We start from the raw sequence: 15417 nt of genomic DNA, 5'->3' as shown, positions 1-15417 counted from the left end.
TACTTTTCCCATCAGAAATCTCTCTGAAAACTTTTCATTTTTTGGATGATAGTGTCAGAGAGTAAAGGAGAATTCATAGAATAAACATGAGTTGAATTAAGAACATGTTGTACTAAAATGGATCTTCCAGCAACATTGAAATGGATTCCTTTCCATTTGGATAGCTTTTTATCAAACTGGTCAACTAAAGGAGCACACACAAGTTTCAACTTTAGATTTACCATGGAATATAGGAATTCCTAAGTACTTCTCATTCAACTCGCTTTCCTGACATTTATGGTTCTAATGAGAGAAACACAGTGGTCGGGGTGAACATTTTCACTAAAAAAGCAAGATGATTTTTCGAAATTAATCATCAGTCTTTGATTAGGGATAGAAGGTTACCAGCTTCAGTGTGAGAAGCTTTAGTAAAAATAAGACAATCGTCAGCAAACAAAAGGTGATGATGCTTGCAACTTCTGAAGTAACCTTAATACCATTTAGGTATTTACAGGGGAATTTATTTTCTTTTCTTCCAATGATAGTCCTTGAACTAATCAATTAATGATCCAACTATTCGTGACAAAAACCAATCGTTTTCTTCTCACGTTGTTCGGTGACAATCCGAATATTCCGGAGCGAAACCAAACGGTATTTCGCCTTGTGCATACGGCCAACGCTCAGTCGAACAACATTGTACGTGGTGCTTGTGTGATGTTATTAGCTCATTTATTCATTTTTGCTAAATAGAGCCATAAGAAACAGATAACGGTTACAAGGACTTTAATGTGCAATGTGCAAGAAATCGTGTATTTATAGACTCAAACGAACTAAAGTCGTCACCCCCTTTGTACCAAAACAAGAGCTAACGTGTTTTTCATGTTTAGTGTAGCTAGTTCTGCATTTGCTTTAGATAGTGTGATAGTAACCTCTCAAAACATTTGTCACTCTACTATAACCGCTAAAAAGATTCTCCTTCTTTTCTTCGTTGAATCTTGCAAGTCTCAATTACTCCACTCAGTTCTACACGAACCGAATGAATGGATAATCATTTACATCTATGTACGTCTGAAATCCTAAATATATTGTCAAAAAAAAAAAAAATCCTAAATATGTCACGGCTATAGGATAAGTAGACTGAACAAGAAGTTCTTAAACTTGGTCGATAAAATGTCAACATTCTTAAATGAATGATGTGGCGTGTTTCTATTGGTATGGCACATAGGGCACACACAAGCAGTGGCACAGACGATCTCGACCCGGCTTTCACTCTCTAAATTTCCAAAAAAAGACCCATCTTTTGATAACGTCTCCATTATTGAACTTTGTTATTTCCTACAAGGAACCTTCCCTAGGTCATCAACTTTTTAGTCTTTCCTTTCCCCATACATTTCAATTACATCACTATATAGACACATTATCTCTTTCTTCTTCTTTTCCTCCTCTATATATATAGATCATATACTTCAATTCATACAATCACCACCAAGACTCAATCATCTCCATTGTTGTGATAAAAAGAAAACATCGTGATGATGACTACTAAGGTTACAGTCTTGGTTGTTCTGTCATTTGCTTTAGTTTTTGCAGTCGTACAAAGCTTTGATTTCCATGAGAAAGAATTGGAATCAGAAGAGTCTCTTTGGGAATTATACGAGAGATGGAGAAGTCATCATACTGTAACTCGAGACCTCGACGAGAAACACAAACGTTTTAATGTGTTTAAGGAGAATGTCAAGTACATTCATAACTTCAACAAGAAAGATGCACCTTATAAATTGAAGCTGAACAAGTTTGCTGATATGACTAACCATGAATTCAAAAAATCTTATGCTGGTTCCAAAGTGAGCCACCATCGTATGTTCCGTGGTGAGCGTAAGCCAACCGAGAACTTCATGTACGAGTCTGTGAATAATCTTCCACCGTCTGTTGATTGGAGGACCAAAGGTGCTGTTACGCCTGTTAAGGACCAAGGCCAATGTGGTAAGTATAATGTACGTTATCTTTTCTACCAGTTTGAAAATTACTTTTATTGAGGTTTTTTTTTTTTTTTTTTTGTGGTTTTGCAGGTAGCTGTTGGGCATTTTCGACCATTGTTGCGGTCGAAGGGATTAACCAAATCAAAACAAAAAAACTAGTGTCCTTGTCTGAACAGGAGTTGGTTGATTGCGATAACACTGAAAATCAAGGTTGTGACGGAGGATTAATGGAAATGGCTTTCGAGTACATTACCAAAAATGGTGGGATTACAACTGAAACAAACTATCCTTACAGAGCTCGAGACGGTTCTTGTGATTCGACTAAGGTATAAAACACAGAATTACAAACGTATTTAACCATGTAAACTGCGGAGTAAGTATGGAATCAATCAAATACGCTTATATGTTCATTCATGGGTTTGATTATTTGCAGGAGAATTCTCATATCGTGTCAATAGATGGGCACCAGAACGTTCCTACTAATGACGAGAACGCATTGATGAAAGCTGTTGTTAACCAGCCTGTTTCTGTTGCCATTGATGCTGGTGAATCCGATTTCCAATTTTACTCAGAGGTAAAATATTACTCCGCCCACCTTGATATACAGTATATTATAGAAAAATAAACAAATCGAAACGAAAACGTAAAATTTATCAAAATGCAGGGGGTGTTTACCGGAGAATGCGGAACCGAGCTTGACCACGGAGTAGCAGTTGTAGGTTACGGTACAACAGTTGACGGAACAAAATACTGGATTGTGAAAAATTCATGGGGTTCTGCATGGGGTGAGAAAGGTTACATTCGTATGGCCCGTGGTGTGAAAGCAAAAGAAGGATTATGTGGTATAGCCATGGAGGCTTCATACCCAATCAAAACATCAGCAAATCCATCAACTCGCTCTACTAAAAAGGACGAACTCTAGTCTTCAATGGATCGACGAGATAATAATGATAATAACCCCGTCATTAGAAACAAGAAGAGATTTACAATTTCTTCTTACGTAGTTGTGTCATTGATGCGTTGCTACTTCTTTCTTGGGGATGAATAAGACATTTGCTTTTAGTTCCAAAATTGTATCAGAATCTAGTTTGATTTCTAGGATGAAATAAAGATCAAGTAAATACCAATTGGTCCTACAAATAATATATTAGAGACAGTCTAGTCCAGTGGACCTAGTCAATTGTCTGTTTGGTCCTATTTGGTAATATAAATTATAATTTGGTCCTAAAATTATGCTTTGGTCCTAGGGTGATGTCATGGATGATGTAAATGTCACCTTGTAATTGCAGAAATACCTTTTTGGATAAGGACCATATATATATAGTTAAAAAGTAAGAGAGAATAAATCATTCTCAGATTTACTTTCTCTCTTATCTTTCCAGATCTAATCTCTCTGTCATTTTCTTTCTTCTTCTTTTTCCTCCTGTTAATGGCGTCTCCATTTTTTTTCTTCTATTTTTCTTCCTGCTGCTGTAAACGATGGTGATGAAGGTGAAAATCGATTTAGATATTTAGATCGGTAGTTGTAGACGATGAATACGATGATGTTGGTACTGTTGAATACGATATTTTTAGGGTTTTTTTTTCTTTTGTCTACTGTTGTTGACGATGAAGATGATGAAGATATGTTGTTGCTGCTGCTGTTGACGATGAAGACTATGGTATTAATCTTGATTTTGATGATGATGATGATGATGATGATGAAGAAGATGAAGACGATGGTGTTAATCTTGATTTTCTTTTTTCTGCTGTTGTTGACGATGAAGATGATGAAGAAGATGAAGATATGTTGTTACTGCTGTTGTTGACGATGAAGACGATGGTGTTAATCTTGATTTTGATGATGATGATGAAGAAGATAAAGATCTGTTACTGCTATTGCCGTTGATGATGAAGACGGTGGTGTTTTTGAAGACGAAGATGTTGCTGCTGTTGTTGAAGACGACGAAGATGATGAAGATGATGATGCTGCAGTTCATTCCAGAAATGAACTCTGCTTTTATATGGAGTTCATTCCAGAAATGAACTCTGTTTTTATATGGACTTCATTTCTGGAATGAACTCTGTTTTTTTAGGTTTTTATATGGAGTTCATTTCTGGAATGAAGTCTGTTTGTTTAGGTTGTTATATGGACTTCATTTCTGGAATGAACTCTGTTTTTTTAGGTTTTTATATGGACTTCATTTCTGAAATGAACTCTGTTTTTTTAGGTTTTGTATGGAGTTCATTTCTGGAATGAAGTATGTTTATTTAGGTTTTTATATGGAGTTCATTTTTGGAATGAAGTCTGTTTATTTATGTTGTTATATGGACTTCATTTATGAAATGAAGTCTGTTTTTTTAAGGTTTTTGTATGGACTTCATTTCTGGAATGAACTGCTACAAGAAAATAAATAAAAATTAACACAGAAGGATATTTTTGTCATTTAATATTTTTAAATAATTACGGACCAAACAGTAAAGGCGTTTGACCAAAGGACCAAACGGACATGGGCCCACCTAAAAAAGGACTAAACGATATTTTTCCCAGATCAAGATTTCTTTCTTGTAAATAAAAATCATGTTTCTGTTTCTGGTGTTGGTCGAGTCTTGTTAGTAGTTATATCATGGTTAGTCACCTTAGGTGGCAAAAACACGTGGCTTTCTTCTTTAAGAAAAACTTAAAAACCATGTGAACTTTTTATTTCGATTTGTGACTAATTGTTGATGATGACGATGATGGTTCCTTGTTATCAAAGTTAATGATCTCTTCTCATTGTTGCAATCGTCATAGCTAAGTTACTATGAAATATGAACTGAAATTTTCTTGAATCAACAAGTCTATCATTAAAGAAGAGGTTAAATAGATGAAGCAATTAGTATGGTTTTGAATTGAAAATGATATTTTTTCTTGTACAATCTGTCTAATCAACATCAAAACAAAATTGATCTTGTGTACCAACATGTTTCGTTTTCTTGAATTTATTAGGACTGTGGAATATATGGTCGTTGATGTTAAGCCAGAAACTCATCGATTAATGGAGTTAGATTCACAGCAATCTCACAATTTACTGGGCACAAAAGTATTCATGTTCAGACTATTCTATCTGTTGTGTTATCCTTGCTTGGGGTTTCTATATTGTGTGAATCTCTAGTTGCTAACACGGCAACCTTTGATACTAGTTGTTCTTCATCAGAACCAGGCGTAAGAATAAATAATCTCAAACAAAATACAATTAAAGTCGAAAGAAAAAAATCTCAAAAGAAAATGCAACGTGTCTGTGCCACCTAAGGTTGGGTGCATTGGGTGCACTAAAATTGGGTGTCATGAATCATTTTCGATTAATTATACGTCCCTAATTTTAACACCCTATAAATATATCCTTATCTTTTATCTATATTACCAGGTATCACCCCGGTCTACGGCCGGGGCTCAACCTCCTCCCTCCTCTTGGAGTGTTTTGTATTTTGCAATTGGTTTTACGCTCATTTTTCGTTTTATAACTTAAAACGTTACTTATATTATATTATAAAGTTCAATGATCAAAATACTATAGTTGCAATTTGACTAACAACTCGACACGAATGCAATACAGAGAATTATAACTCGTGCAAATAATAAACTTGACCATAGTGTTTTTCTGTTGTTGCTAAGAATCCTAACATAACATTAGGGATCAAATTGTAGTACACATCAAGCTATGGTAAGATACTAAGAATCCTAATTTTGTTGTTGTCTTCAAAGTCGCATTTTTTTTTTTTGATCGATTTCAAAGTCGCATTCTTGTAGCCTGGTAAGATACTTAACTAACTAAAAATGGGACACACATCAAGCTATGCCCATAATGTAAGGTATCTTTCTGCTTCTTACATACTATAGAGACAATTACAAATTTAAATGTGATTTTATTGCAAATTGAAGAATCAAATTAGGAAAAGAAAAAGTAATGAAAACAAAACAAACTTATTTTAGCTCTCTACGACATACTCTAAACTATCTACAGTTCTAATCAATCAAGCTCATATAAAACCCTTATATGTATATAAAAGAGTTTTGCCATAATTAAGAGCCTAACTGAAAGCTCTCAGGGCCATTATTCTTCAGTTGCACCATGCTATCATTTCCTATAAGTAATAAAAAAAAAATTGATCCAAGACCATCAAAACCTCCCAACCTATCGAAGTGAGGTTTAACAACTTGGACTCGTGTCACGTCGAATCATCTTCTCTCTATATGCATGAAGTGAAGTATATTTTGTGTTTTGCTAGGGGGATCATGATCATCTCACCTCTTCCCAGCTTCCGGAGAAAGGTTGGATTCCATATGAAAAAAGCAACGCCAATTGAAATTAATTCTTCAAGTGAATCAATATACATCAATCAATAAATTAAAGATTATAACCACTTTGGAGTTGAAAGTCGACAGTGTTGCGTACTTGAGTTGAAAACTCGTAAATAGAGTACTCTGGCCGGTTGTAGGCAGTACCTCCATAGCGGAATTTGTAGGCAAACCTCCATAGCGGCGCGAATTTTGTTTGACCCGAGTAAAAATAAGTTGATACAATTCAGACTACAAAGCATATGCAAGATTTTGTTAAGTAAGAAAGTTATTAAGAAAAAAGATGATCAAACATTTAAGTACAAAGAAATCAAAAAATTAAACCCATAAAACACCACAAACACAACTAAAACTAAACTTTGAGAAAAATTAAAGAACAAACCTGGATTAGCATATGCCAAAAACGATGCTTGTTGAACATTAACTATGAATAGAGTAATGAAAAAGTATTAATATAGTCACCACCCTTGCATAGAGCTTTTAACTCGCACAATTTATAGCTTGGACATAATTCAGTGGCTAAGAATGTTACTATCAATTTACTCACAAAATTTGCATGTGCATTACCACTGAAGTATCCAAAAAAATTGGTCTGATTCACCCTTTCTAAAGTCTAGTCAGTGACCTGGCGAAAAAGAAACATGAAACATGTAAAGTTCAACATGTAAAGCTTGAAAAGGCATTCCTAATTTCTACAGGAAACCAAATAATTTTCACTTCTATCAAAATGTTGTCTTCTTTCAAGATTACTGTAAAGTAAATACCAATGAATATGCATATATAGATGTAACAAATCAATAACCGTCCCATTCACATTTGATGTGAATTGTCCAGCATATCTGACAATATGATTTTTTTCCCTAAACTAAATTAGATCCGCAAACTAAATACATTAATTTTCCCGAAGAAGCCAAATTCATGGACTCGATCTCAATATTAAAACATAATTATGGAGTGAAAGAGAGAGGGATTAGACACGTAAGGAGATAAATAGACATTGGAGTTAATTACGGGAGAAGAAAGTTTTTTATATATATTTATATATATATACTAGGGACCCGTGACGTAACGGCCCGGATTTTGATTGTCTATAACTTTTTCTTATTTTCTTATGAGGACCAAATTTTCGGTTAAAAACATGGTGTAGTTTCTTACTGTATGTAAGGACTAAAAATTTTGTTAAGAATATGGTGTAGTTTTAGATAGAAAAATATGGTGTATTTTCTTGAATACCTAATAATCCGCTGAGCTGGTGCTTACAACATTACGTAATCCACATCCGAAATTTGCTAAACCATTCAAAATTTATTAATGTGGATAAGCAAAATTTACAAAAGCAATTATAGTATAATCGTGAAAGCAATAATGGTTAAATCATGTACCACGCTGCAGTTCTATGAGTACCAAGTAATAATCTTTTTCGTCTACAACTTGTAAATCCTGGACCAATGCTTATTGCGTACAGAGAAATGCTTTATTGCGTACAGAGAAACGATTTCTTTTATACAACGTACATTCTAACTCTTAAGGTCTGCGAAGAATCAAATTCTAGCCATGAATCAAATACATTTTCATTACTAAGCATTTTTTTTCAAATTACATTTTCAGTTCTATCTAAATTGAGAGTTACGCTTTACATGATGTGAGTGAAGATTCTCGAGTAGTCATACACAGCTCTGTGAGGTTGTGCCTTGGCTATGCCTCTTACTCTTTCATTGGCTTAACAATCTGCAGAAATATAGAATTGTACAAACAAATTAGTATAGTTCAATCTGTGCCACGCGATAGTGAATACATCTGTTCATAGATATTGCTTAGCAATGTCTCTGTCAAACTTAACCGAACATGTGAAAAATGCTTGAGACAGGTTACCCCGAGTCCCCAAGCCATTGCACAAATTGTTCAATTAGTCGGCATGGGATCACTGGGATTTGCTAGACTTTGAGCCACTGTATAAAGTAATGGCATGCATGTACAAAGTCTGTAGGGGGGAAGTGGAGAGGCAACAATCAAGTTGGTTGCCGCATAATATTTTCCACACCGATGAAAGTCAAAAATCATCACTTAAATATAAGTAATAAGTTATTCAAAAATTCAAAATCATGAAGTACGAAAAGAAAGAAAGTGTGCGAAAATTAGACTACCTACACCAACAGACGCACCAAATTTCAGGGAGCAACGATGATGTTTCAGAAATTGCAAGAAAATGTGCCTTGTGTGATTTTGAGATATTTGTTGTATAAATATTTTATAGATAATTGAGATCATGAAGTAAGAAAAGAAACAAAGTGTGCGAAATTCAGACTACCTACACCAACAGACGCACCAAATATTTTGTTGCATATATCAGTTACTCTAATAGTGACAAGTTTAAAATAGATTTTCATCGTACTGATGGGTTACCGCTGGAGCATCCCTGCCCATTACAGAGTTCAGTGTTCATAGCATGGTCTACAGACAAATATACGTTATATTTGAATATGAGACAATACCAAGCATAGGCTATACCTTAGTCCCAGTAACAACGACTACGACTGAGCACATTGATTGATTTATCACCATACAGGGTGATGTTCACACTATAACCACTGCACCAACAAACAGAGGCCCATTAGAGATTATAACAGGGTCAGAAAAAATTTAGTCTCAAACTAATATACCCTTAAAGTGCAAAAAATAAGTAGTATCCTCTAACTAACCTGTTAGATACTTTAGCAAGAGGCTTGATCTCGGTGTTCCATTTGGAAACCGTAGTCACGAACTCTCACGAAGAATAAGGTGATTAAGATTATCTAGTTTGGTGTGATATTTTGCAAATACTGACTAAAAAATGTAGTCCCATACATCTCACTTGTTCAGTCACGATATTGGGTGGTAAGTACAAAGTACTTTAGTTAACTCTACTGATACACAGAAAACTAAAGAGCTTCCATATAAAATCACAGTACTATAACTTAACAGATGGAATGCATCCCGAAAGGCACTTACATCTCTCTGCCAAGGCAATGGTTTGATGCAATTGTGCAAAGACTCCATTATATGGCCCTTGACCTTGAGCACAGGAAGCTATCTTTGATGTAACAAACCTTACACAAAAATAAAAAGTATGCATTACACTTTACAAATATCAGAAAGTGTTAAGACCTTGTGTTGTCCCATGTGGGCACACAAAGAAAAAAACGGTCTCACTAATTTATGGCAATTGATGAAGGGTCAAGGGTCTACAATACTAACTTGATACATACATTCAGTGGTGCTAAAGTGCTATCCAGTGCTACTATACTTATTTTTTATGCACCCATTTATTTGATTACTTAGTCAATCAAACGATTTCAAAAGAAGCCTTAGCTTGGCCTCTAAACTGATAATAGACATGTGGATTACTGGTGAAGTTGTTCTGCATTTCAAAAGCATACCAGCTTCACTATCGAGTTCATTCAACATCCATTCTAGGGCAAGGTTGAACTATAGAGCTGTGAATGGTTCAAATCCAGTTCACCAACCCAAGCACTGTAATTCTGTGTCGAGCTATAGGAAATTCAATGGGTCAAATCTAGTTCCGCAAAGAAAAATTGGACGCAGGGTGTTAGGTTTACAAATGTAGGCAAAGCAGATATTGGCATCTCAAGAATGAAAAAAATGGAGGACTCACCGCTGTTGAAAACTGTGATGGTGCCCAAAGTGCACATATGACACACAAAATGGAGAACAATAAGGCATGTCAGAAGGCAGGGATAATCCATGAAGTCTGCCACCTCTCATTGTACACGTCATTTTCCTTGAAGTGGAGCTGCATAAGGTATGGCCAATTTTATTTACTAAATCCCAGTTATTAATACAAATATAAGGAACGGGATAAGAAAATACGGTGAAAGAATTTAAAGAATTAAATCAACATTACCTCATAAAAGGTACCACCAATGGGAAAGCAACAACCACAACATTTATGAATTTCGTAGAAGTTTCCAACTTAGCCATCACCCTTCTTGCTTGTATGACCAAAAGCATGGAAGTAAAATTTTGGACAAATTTTATCAAGTCCCAGCTTCTTTGACAAAACTGCAACCCTAAAATGAACTAAGAATTCAGTACACAAAGCATCATAATTCTTACAACAATAAACTATATGAATTGAAGGAGCTCTTCTGATTGCTTTTAATTGTTCATATATCTTGGATAGGCATGTCCCTTATTACATCATTCTCTATATATTCTCGAAAACAAACAAAAAAAAAAATCCAATTTAAACCACTTATGTCCCTTTAGGCAGAAGAGGTGCACTAAGATGAAGTCACATACTGATTCTGTTGTTACATCTTGTGATGTTTAAACAGCTCAACTTTCGTTAACCATTAAACTGAAATAATTTGTTGAATGAAAATTTCCCACCACGTCAGCAAACTTTTGAAGAGAAAAGCCTATATGCAACAAAAAACATGGGAATAAAACGAAATGGTCACATACTTACAATACGAAGCCTGGATTGTTTAATCTTAGTTCATTCTCTATGGTGCATTTAACCATACAGTTTACCACAGAAATGGGAGTTCATCAAAAATTGAGTTTGGTAGAATCACAGTCTTGGCAAACTGCTTAAGCTAAACATGGATCAATAAAAGAAATTCTACTGGACCCATTAGCAATATTACGTTATTTCCTTCAAATTTCACATCTCAGTCATTATATTAGCAAATTACATTGAGATACCCTAAAATCGAAGGGAATCATTTAAAAATGAAGAAAAACAAAAATAAACAATACGCAGAACAAACCCTAGAAAGAATACGCAGAACTCCCTACGTCTCACTTTCTTCAATAAATACGCAGAACAAAAATACATATTATGGTAGACTGATTACACAAAGAAAGAATCAAACACAATTGATTTCGAAGTGAGCACCAAACAGTGATGAAGAACAAAATAAAACTCAATTATTTTGAACATATCCCACCTAATAAAATGTATGGAATTTTACAGTTTATACTATTGGAACACATCCCCCTTACCTGGATGCCACCTAATGGAGACTGCAGTATATCTACATCAAGTATTTCATCCTCAGCCAAAGTTTGTTAACATAACCCATTAAAAGCATCCAACAACTCTTCACACGGATAAAAAAGAACTAAATAAATCTTTGTCGTTTCCAGAATCTCCTAGTAATTTGGTGACCCCCTCAAAACCTTGTATCTGATCTACCCAATTCTCTGATGTAAAATATTGTACGCACCAAATAATTGGGGTTTTTCTCAATTCTCTAGTTTATTCCAAAAACCAAAACAATTATACATTAATATCCCCTAAAACAAACCTAAATCCTATTACGGAAAATTCAAAATCGATTAACAATCAAACAAAATTAGGGTTAGAATTTTAGTTTGGGATTGTGAAGTAGTATCAGTGACCTATAACATTACGACTAAAATATACAAAACAAATCAACCAAAACCAATGATAATCAAGCGAAGCAAATAAAACTCTAAGGATAAAATTATAGGATTCTTATATGTTTACCTTTTTCCTGCTATTCCTCTTCATCGTCGTTCTGATTCGACATTGCCTCCTAAAACACAACATAAAGAAACCCTGCAAGCATCAGCCAAAACCGAGAGAATACAGAAGCAGAGACGATCGCAAAAAGGAAAAAGAAAAATAAATATAGTCGGGCAATGCAACGAACATACGTTTAATGATGAGGCAGGGGTTACGTTCGGCCTGGGCCAGAGCATAAAAAAGCCAATCCCAACCGCAGGATGCCTAAAATCAATGGTCACCTTTGACTTAGAATCAAACCACCAGCAATCAATCGAGGCCGTAGGATGACCGAAATCAATGATCCTAATTGACTCATAGACAAACAACCTTCTTCCTTATCTATATTATAAGGAAGAAGGTTGTCTATCTATAGGTCAATTAAGACTGTTGATTTTCGTCATCCTATGACAGGGATTGGTTAATGAGGGTTTGACTCTGAGTCAAAGGTGGCCGTTGATTTTAGGAATATGATGGTGTTGACGGCGTGGATTATGCGTGGCCCGGAACAAGCTAACCAAAAGGATTTTTCTCGGAAATCGCTAACCTCTGCCGTGACCCGTCTATAGCTAACTTCCGTCTTAAACTAACTGAGAGTCATCTTAGGATGGCGGGTTTCAACAATTTGTTTGGGCTTAGCTTATTTTTCTTATTTTATGTTATTTTGAACAAGTCGTAATTTTTAATCCAAAAGGAAGTTGGATACAAGATGACTTGATAGAATCATATAAAAGTATTCACTTTATGTTTACGTGTTTGCAGTAATCTTAGTTTTGTTTTTGTTTCGGATTGATAATCTCGGAAAAAGAGATGACAACCACTTGATATATAATGATTCCTTCATATACAGGTACAGTAGGTATTTGGATAGTTGGATAATCGGAGGAAATAATGCTAGCTGGACAATTAGCAATCAAGAGGAGATGAAAGATCAGGCTAATTCCTGCGACAAACCCAATATTGGTGCCAATGTTCAGGTATTAGTCTTGGAATGCATTCATACTTTCTATGCTTTGCAAAGTAAAACAATTTCTTTATTTTGGATCTAAGTATAGTTTTGCTGGGAGAAGTTTGCAAGGGGGTTTAACGGCTTGATAGAATCTAAGATTAATGTAATTGCTGCATACGAGAGGTCAATTCACCAGTTCATATCATTTTTCCATATCATTTTTCCGGCTTGGATCTAAGTATTACTACTTCATATCATTTTTGCGTGTTAATAATCTTGACTGAAATATATAATGATTCTTTAGTTTTGTTTATTTGTACTCTAATTTTTTTTTCGGTTTTTGTTCGTTTTGTACAATGTCGGTTTGCATAAAAAGGATGTAATGTACGACTGTGTTCATATGTGAACTTCATCATGCTTGATAGTATTCATTTGTAAATTTATTTTTAGTGGAAGTGGATAGTAGAAGCTACTACCGCCGTTGATGTTCTTAGACGCTTTCATCTTTGACAGACTGATGTTTTTAGACGCTTTCGTCTTTCACAAGCAGAGCTATATATATAGTTAAAAGAGTAGCAGTTGGCATCAGTTAAGTTCACCTCAGAGGAGCCCATGCTCTAATGGGAAACACTCGCACTCTAGCATTAATAAAATAAAAATTATAAAGCTAAGAAGCTATAAAAGCCATGCAATAGATTAATGTTATAATACGACAAGGATTCACATAATATTGAAGGTTGTGTAGCTTCTACAGCTTTTACAAATGTCTCACCATTTTCTTCCTCTGAAAATTAACACAATATTTTATTGGTCAAATCTATACAAGTAATTTTGCTAGAACTTGGTTCTTTTAAACTTAGGTGAGGCAATATATATGTAGCAGTTGTAAGTTTTCTTGCATTGTAAGATACAGACATACTAAAACTGGGATTCATGCTTAGCATATATTTTTTTTTGAAGGTGTAGTTTGTTTGTTTTTTTCCTTTTTTAAAAAATTTAGTTTGTCTGCTGGATAGCCTTCGTCACCTATCTGATTCCCGTGATGTGTAATAAAATCTGGATTCTGTGTATCTCAAATTGGAAAATTGATATTTGACATGGTTCCGGGATATACATGCATGAATAAGCAGTAAAGCAGTCAGGGGTGAAGAGGTTAAATAGCTGGGCCATCGAAGAAACTAGGGAATTTTAATAAAATACCACACTTTGGATTTCCGGTTTAATAAAGTGCCACCGTATTTTTCAAAATATATAAAATGCCACGACTGTTATAAGTTCCGTTAAGGCCCACCGAAATTAGTCGATCTCGTTGTAACTGGTCAATATCTCAGTGGAAGAGATCAAAAAATGGTTGAAATTACTTCTCTATCCTTATAAATATAACTAAAGCTTTGCGCGGCGCCTACTTCTTCTTCTCTGAACTCTTGAAATGAAAAAATCCCTCCCACTGTATTGGGTTCTTAACAATCCCTACAATTCTTAAGATGATTTGAAATTGTTGTTTCATTCTTACATCGGTGTAAGTTCTTATATATAAATCCACAACAACCAAAACCTAATTTTCAAGGTGGGGTTGGGGCTGTGGTGGTGGTGATTATGAAGAGGATGTAGGTGGAGATTGAGACGATGCTCATGGATGGATGATGAGATTCAATTACATCTTCTTCTACAGACGAAGAAATAAACAAATCTTTTTGTAATTGACAGTGAAATTGAGATTTAAATAGTGGAATTGATCGAATTTTTTGTTGTTGGATTTTGTGAATGAATGGCCTTGGATTGAAGTGTATTTAGACTCTTGATACTGGTAGAATAAATGGGTTATCTGTAAATTCGAATTGCAGGTGAAGAAAGTTATGGAACATGTTGATTTTTGAATATAACAACTGAAATGCTCCTCTTGATCATCTCTTAATTTCTTGCACATCAGCTGTTTGTGAAAACTCCATAACCAGTTTATTCTGCAATATCAGGTCTCGAGCTTGCCATTTCGAAACACCATCATAAATGTAAATTCTCTAATATTGCTAATTTTCTTGTTACATTGTTGCTTGCTATTCTAGCAGCTAAGTTTCATTTTATTTTATTGGTGCCTTAATACTTTATAGTGCCATATATAACAACATTTAGCTGCATATAGAAATTCATGCACATGAAGAACCCATTAGGCATTAGCAGTGAAAGATTTGTAAAATGATGAATATCTTAGCTTCAATTTCAGTCCTTTCAATGAATTACTCTCATGTATTGTGCTTTGCAGATATAGAAATCCCTCTAGCATGTTTCATATTGGTCTGTTTGTTTGCTCTTCAACATTATGAAACCCACCGAGTAGGATTTCTTTTTACACCGGTAGTCATAACATGGCTTTTATGCATTAGTGGTGTTGGTCTCTGTAATATTGCTGAATCGAAGTACCTCCTTTGTTAGCTGTAAAGTGAAATGTTGCTGAATCGAAGTACTTCCTTTGTTTTCACAGAATAGTGTTGCACCTGGGAGGGAAGCACTTTACCGCGAATATGAAGATTTGGAAAGTGGAAACTAAATACTCTGATACGTATTTCACTACTCGACCAACTTAATATATATACATGCGTGTAGTATATAGTACTCGTACTTGAAAATTTCCCACATTTTTCCTAATCTCACAATTTTGGTG

General features: G+C 34.9%; 2 protein-coding genes across 7 annotated transcripts; one reads left to right on the top strand and one right to left on the bottom strand.

Moving 5' to 3' along the window:
• The first annotated feature begins 1449 nt into the window (after positions 1 to 1449).
• LOC113276514 (vignain-like) lies at positions 1450 to 3268 on the top strand. Its single transcript, XM_026526129.1, has 4 exons — positions 1450 to 1962; positions 2049 to 2284; positions 2392 to 2532; positions 2623 to 3268. Exons 1-4 carry the CDS (start codon positions 1512 to 1514, stop codon positions 2878 to 2880), a joined length of 1086 nt encoding a protein of 361 aa, XP_026381914.1. The 5' UTR covers positions 1450 to 1511; the 3' UTR covers positions 2881 to 3268.
• A 4607-nt stretch (positions 3269 to 7875) lies between these two features.
• On the bottom strand, positions 7876 to 11929 carry LOC113276512. 6 transcript variants are annotated; one of them, XR_003324414.1, is made up of 7 exons: positions 11792 to 11929; positions 10576 to 10694; positions 10178 to 10343; positions 9929 to 10066; positions 9265 to 9362; positions 8785 to 8864; positions 7876 to 8004 (listed from the first exon to the last, which is right to left on the bottom strand). XR_003324414.1 is itself a non-coding variant. In XM_026526127.1 (6 exons), exons 1-5 carry the CDS (start codon positions 11852 to 11854, stop codon positions 8851 to 8853), a joined length of 471 nt encoding a protein of 156 aa, XP_026381912.1. In that variant the 5' UTR covers positions 11855 to 11910; the 3' UTR covers positions 7876 to 8004; positions 8785 to 8850. The 6 variants fall into 6 exon arrangements, 2 of the variants coding, with proteins under 2 accessions (XP_026381912.1, XP_026381913.1); XR_003324415.1 differs by lacking the exon at positions 10576 to 10694 and having other exon boundaries at positions 9693 to 10066; positions 11792 to 11918; XR_003324416.1 differs by lacking the exon at positions 10576 to 10694 and having other exon boundaries at positions 8976 to 9362; positions 11792 to 11918.
• Positions 11930 to 15417: the final 3488 nt, after the last annotated feature.

This window comes from Papaver somniferum, chromosome 4 (genome assembly GCF_003573695.1).
Source record: "Papaver somniferum cultivar HN1 chromosome 4, ASM357369v1, whole genome shotgun sequence".
NCBI lineage: Eukaryota > Viridiplantae > Streptophyta > Magnoliopsida > Ranunculales > Papaveraceae > Papaver > Papaver somniferum.
This window is presented reverse-complemented; position numbering and strand designations above follow the sequence as displayed.

Bases quoted from the DNA above. Each gene is read 5' to 3' on its own strand.
- LOC113276512 (XM_026526127.1), bottom strand. From the start codon at position 11,854: ATGTTGTGTTTTAGGAGGCAATGTCGAATCAGAACGACGATGAAGAGG. The intron at 10,336-11,791 runs GTAAACATATAA...TTAGGGTTGCAG, and splicing joins AGAGGAATAGCAGGAAAAAG to TTTTGTCAAAGAAGCTGGGA. The intron at 10,067-10,177 runs GTAATGTTGATT...TACCTTATGCAG, and splicing joins TTGGTGGTACCTTTTATGAG to CTCCACTTCAAGGAAAATGA.
- LOC113276514 (XM_026526129.1), top strand. From the start codon at position 1,512: ATGATGACTACTAAGGTTACAGTCTTGGTTGTTCTGTCATTTGCTTTA. The intron at 1,963-2,048 runs GTAAGTATAATG...GTGGTTTTGCAG, and splicing joins TAAGGACCAAGGCCAATGTG to GTAGCTGTTGGGCATTTTCG. The intron at 2,285-2,391 runs GTATAAAACACA...GATTATTTGCAG, and splicing joins GTTCTTGTGATTCGACTAAG to GAGAATTCTCATATCGTGTC.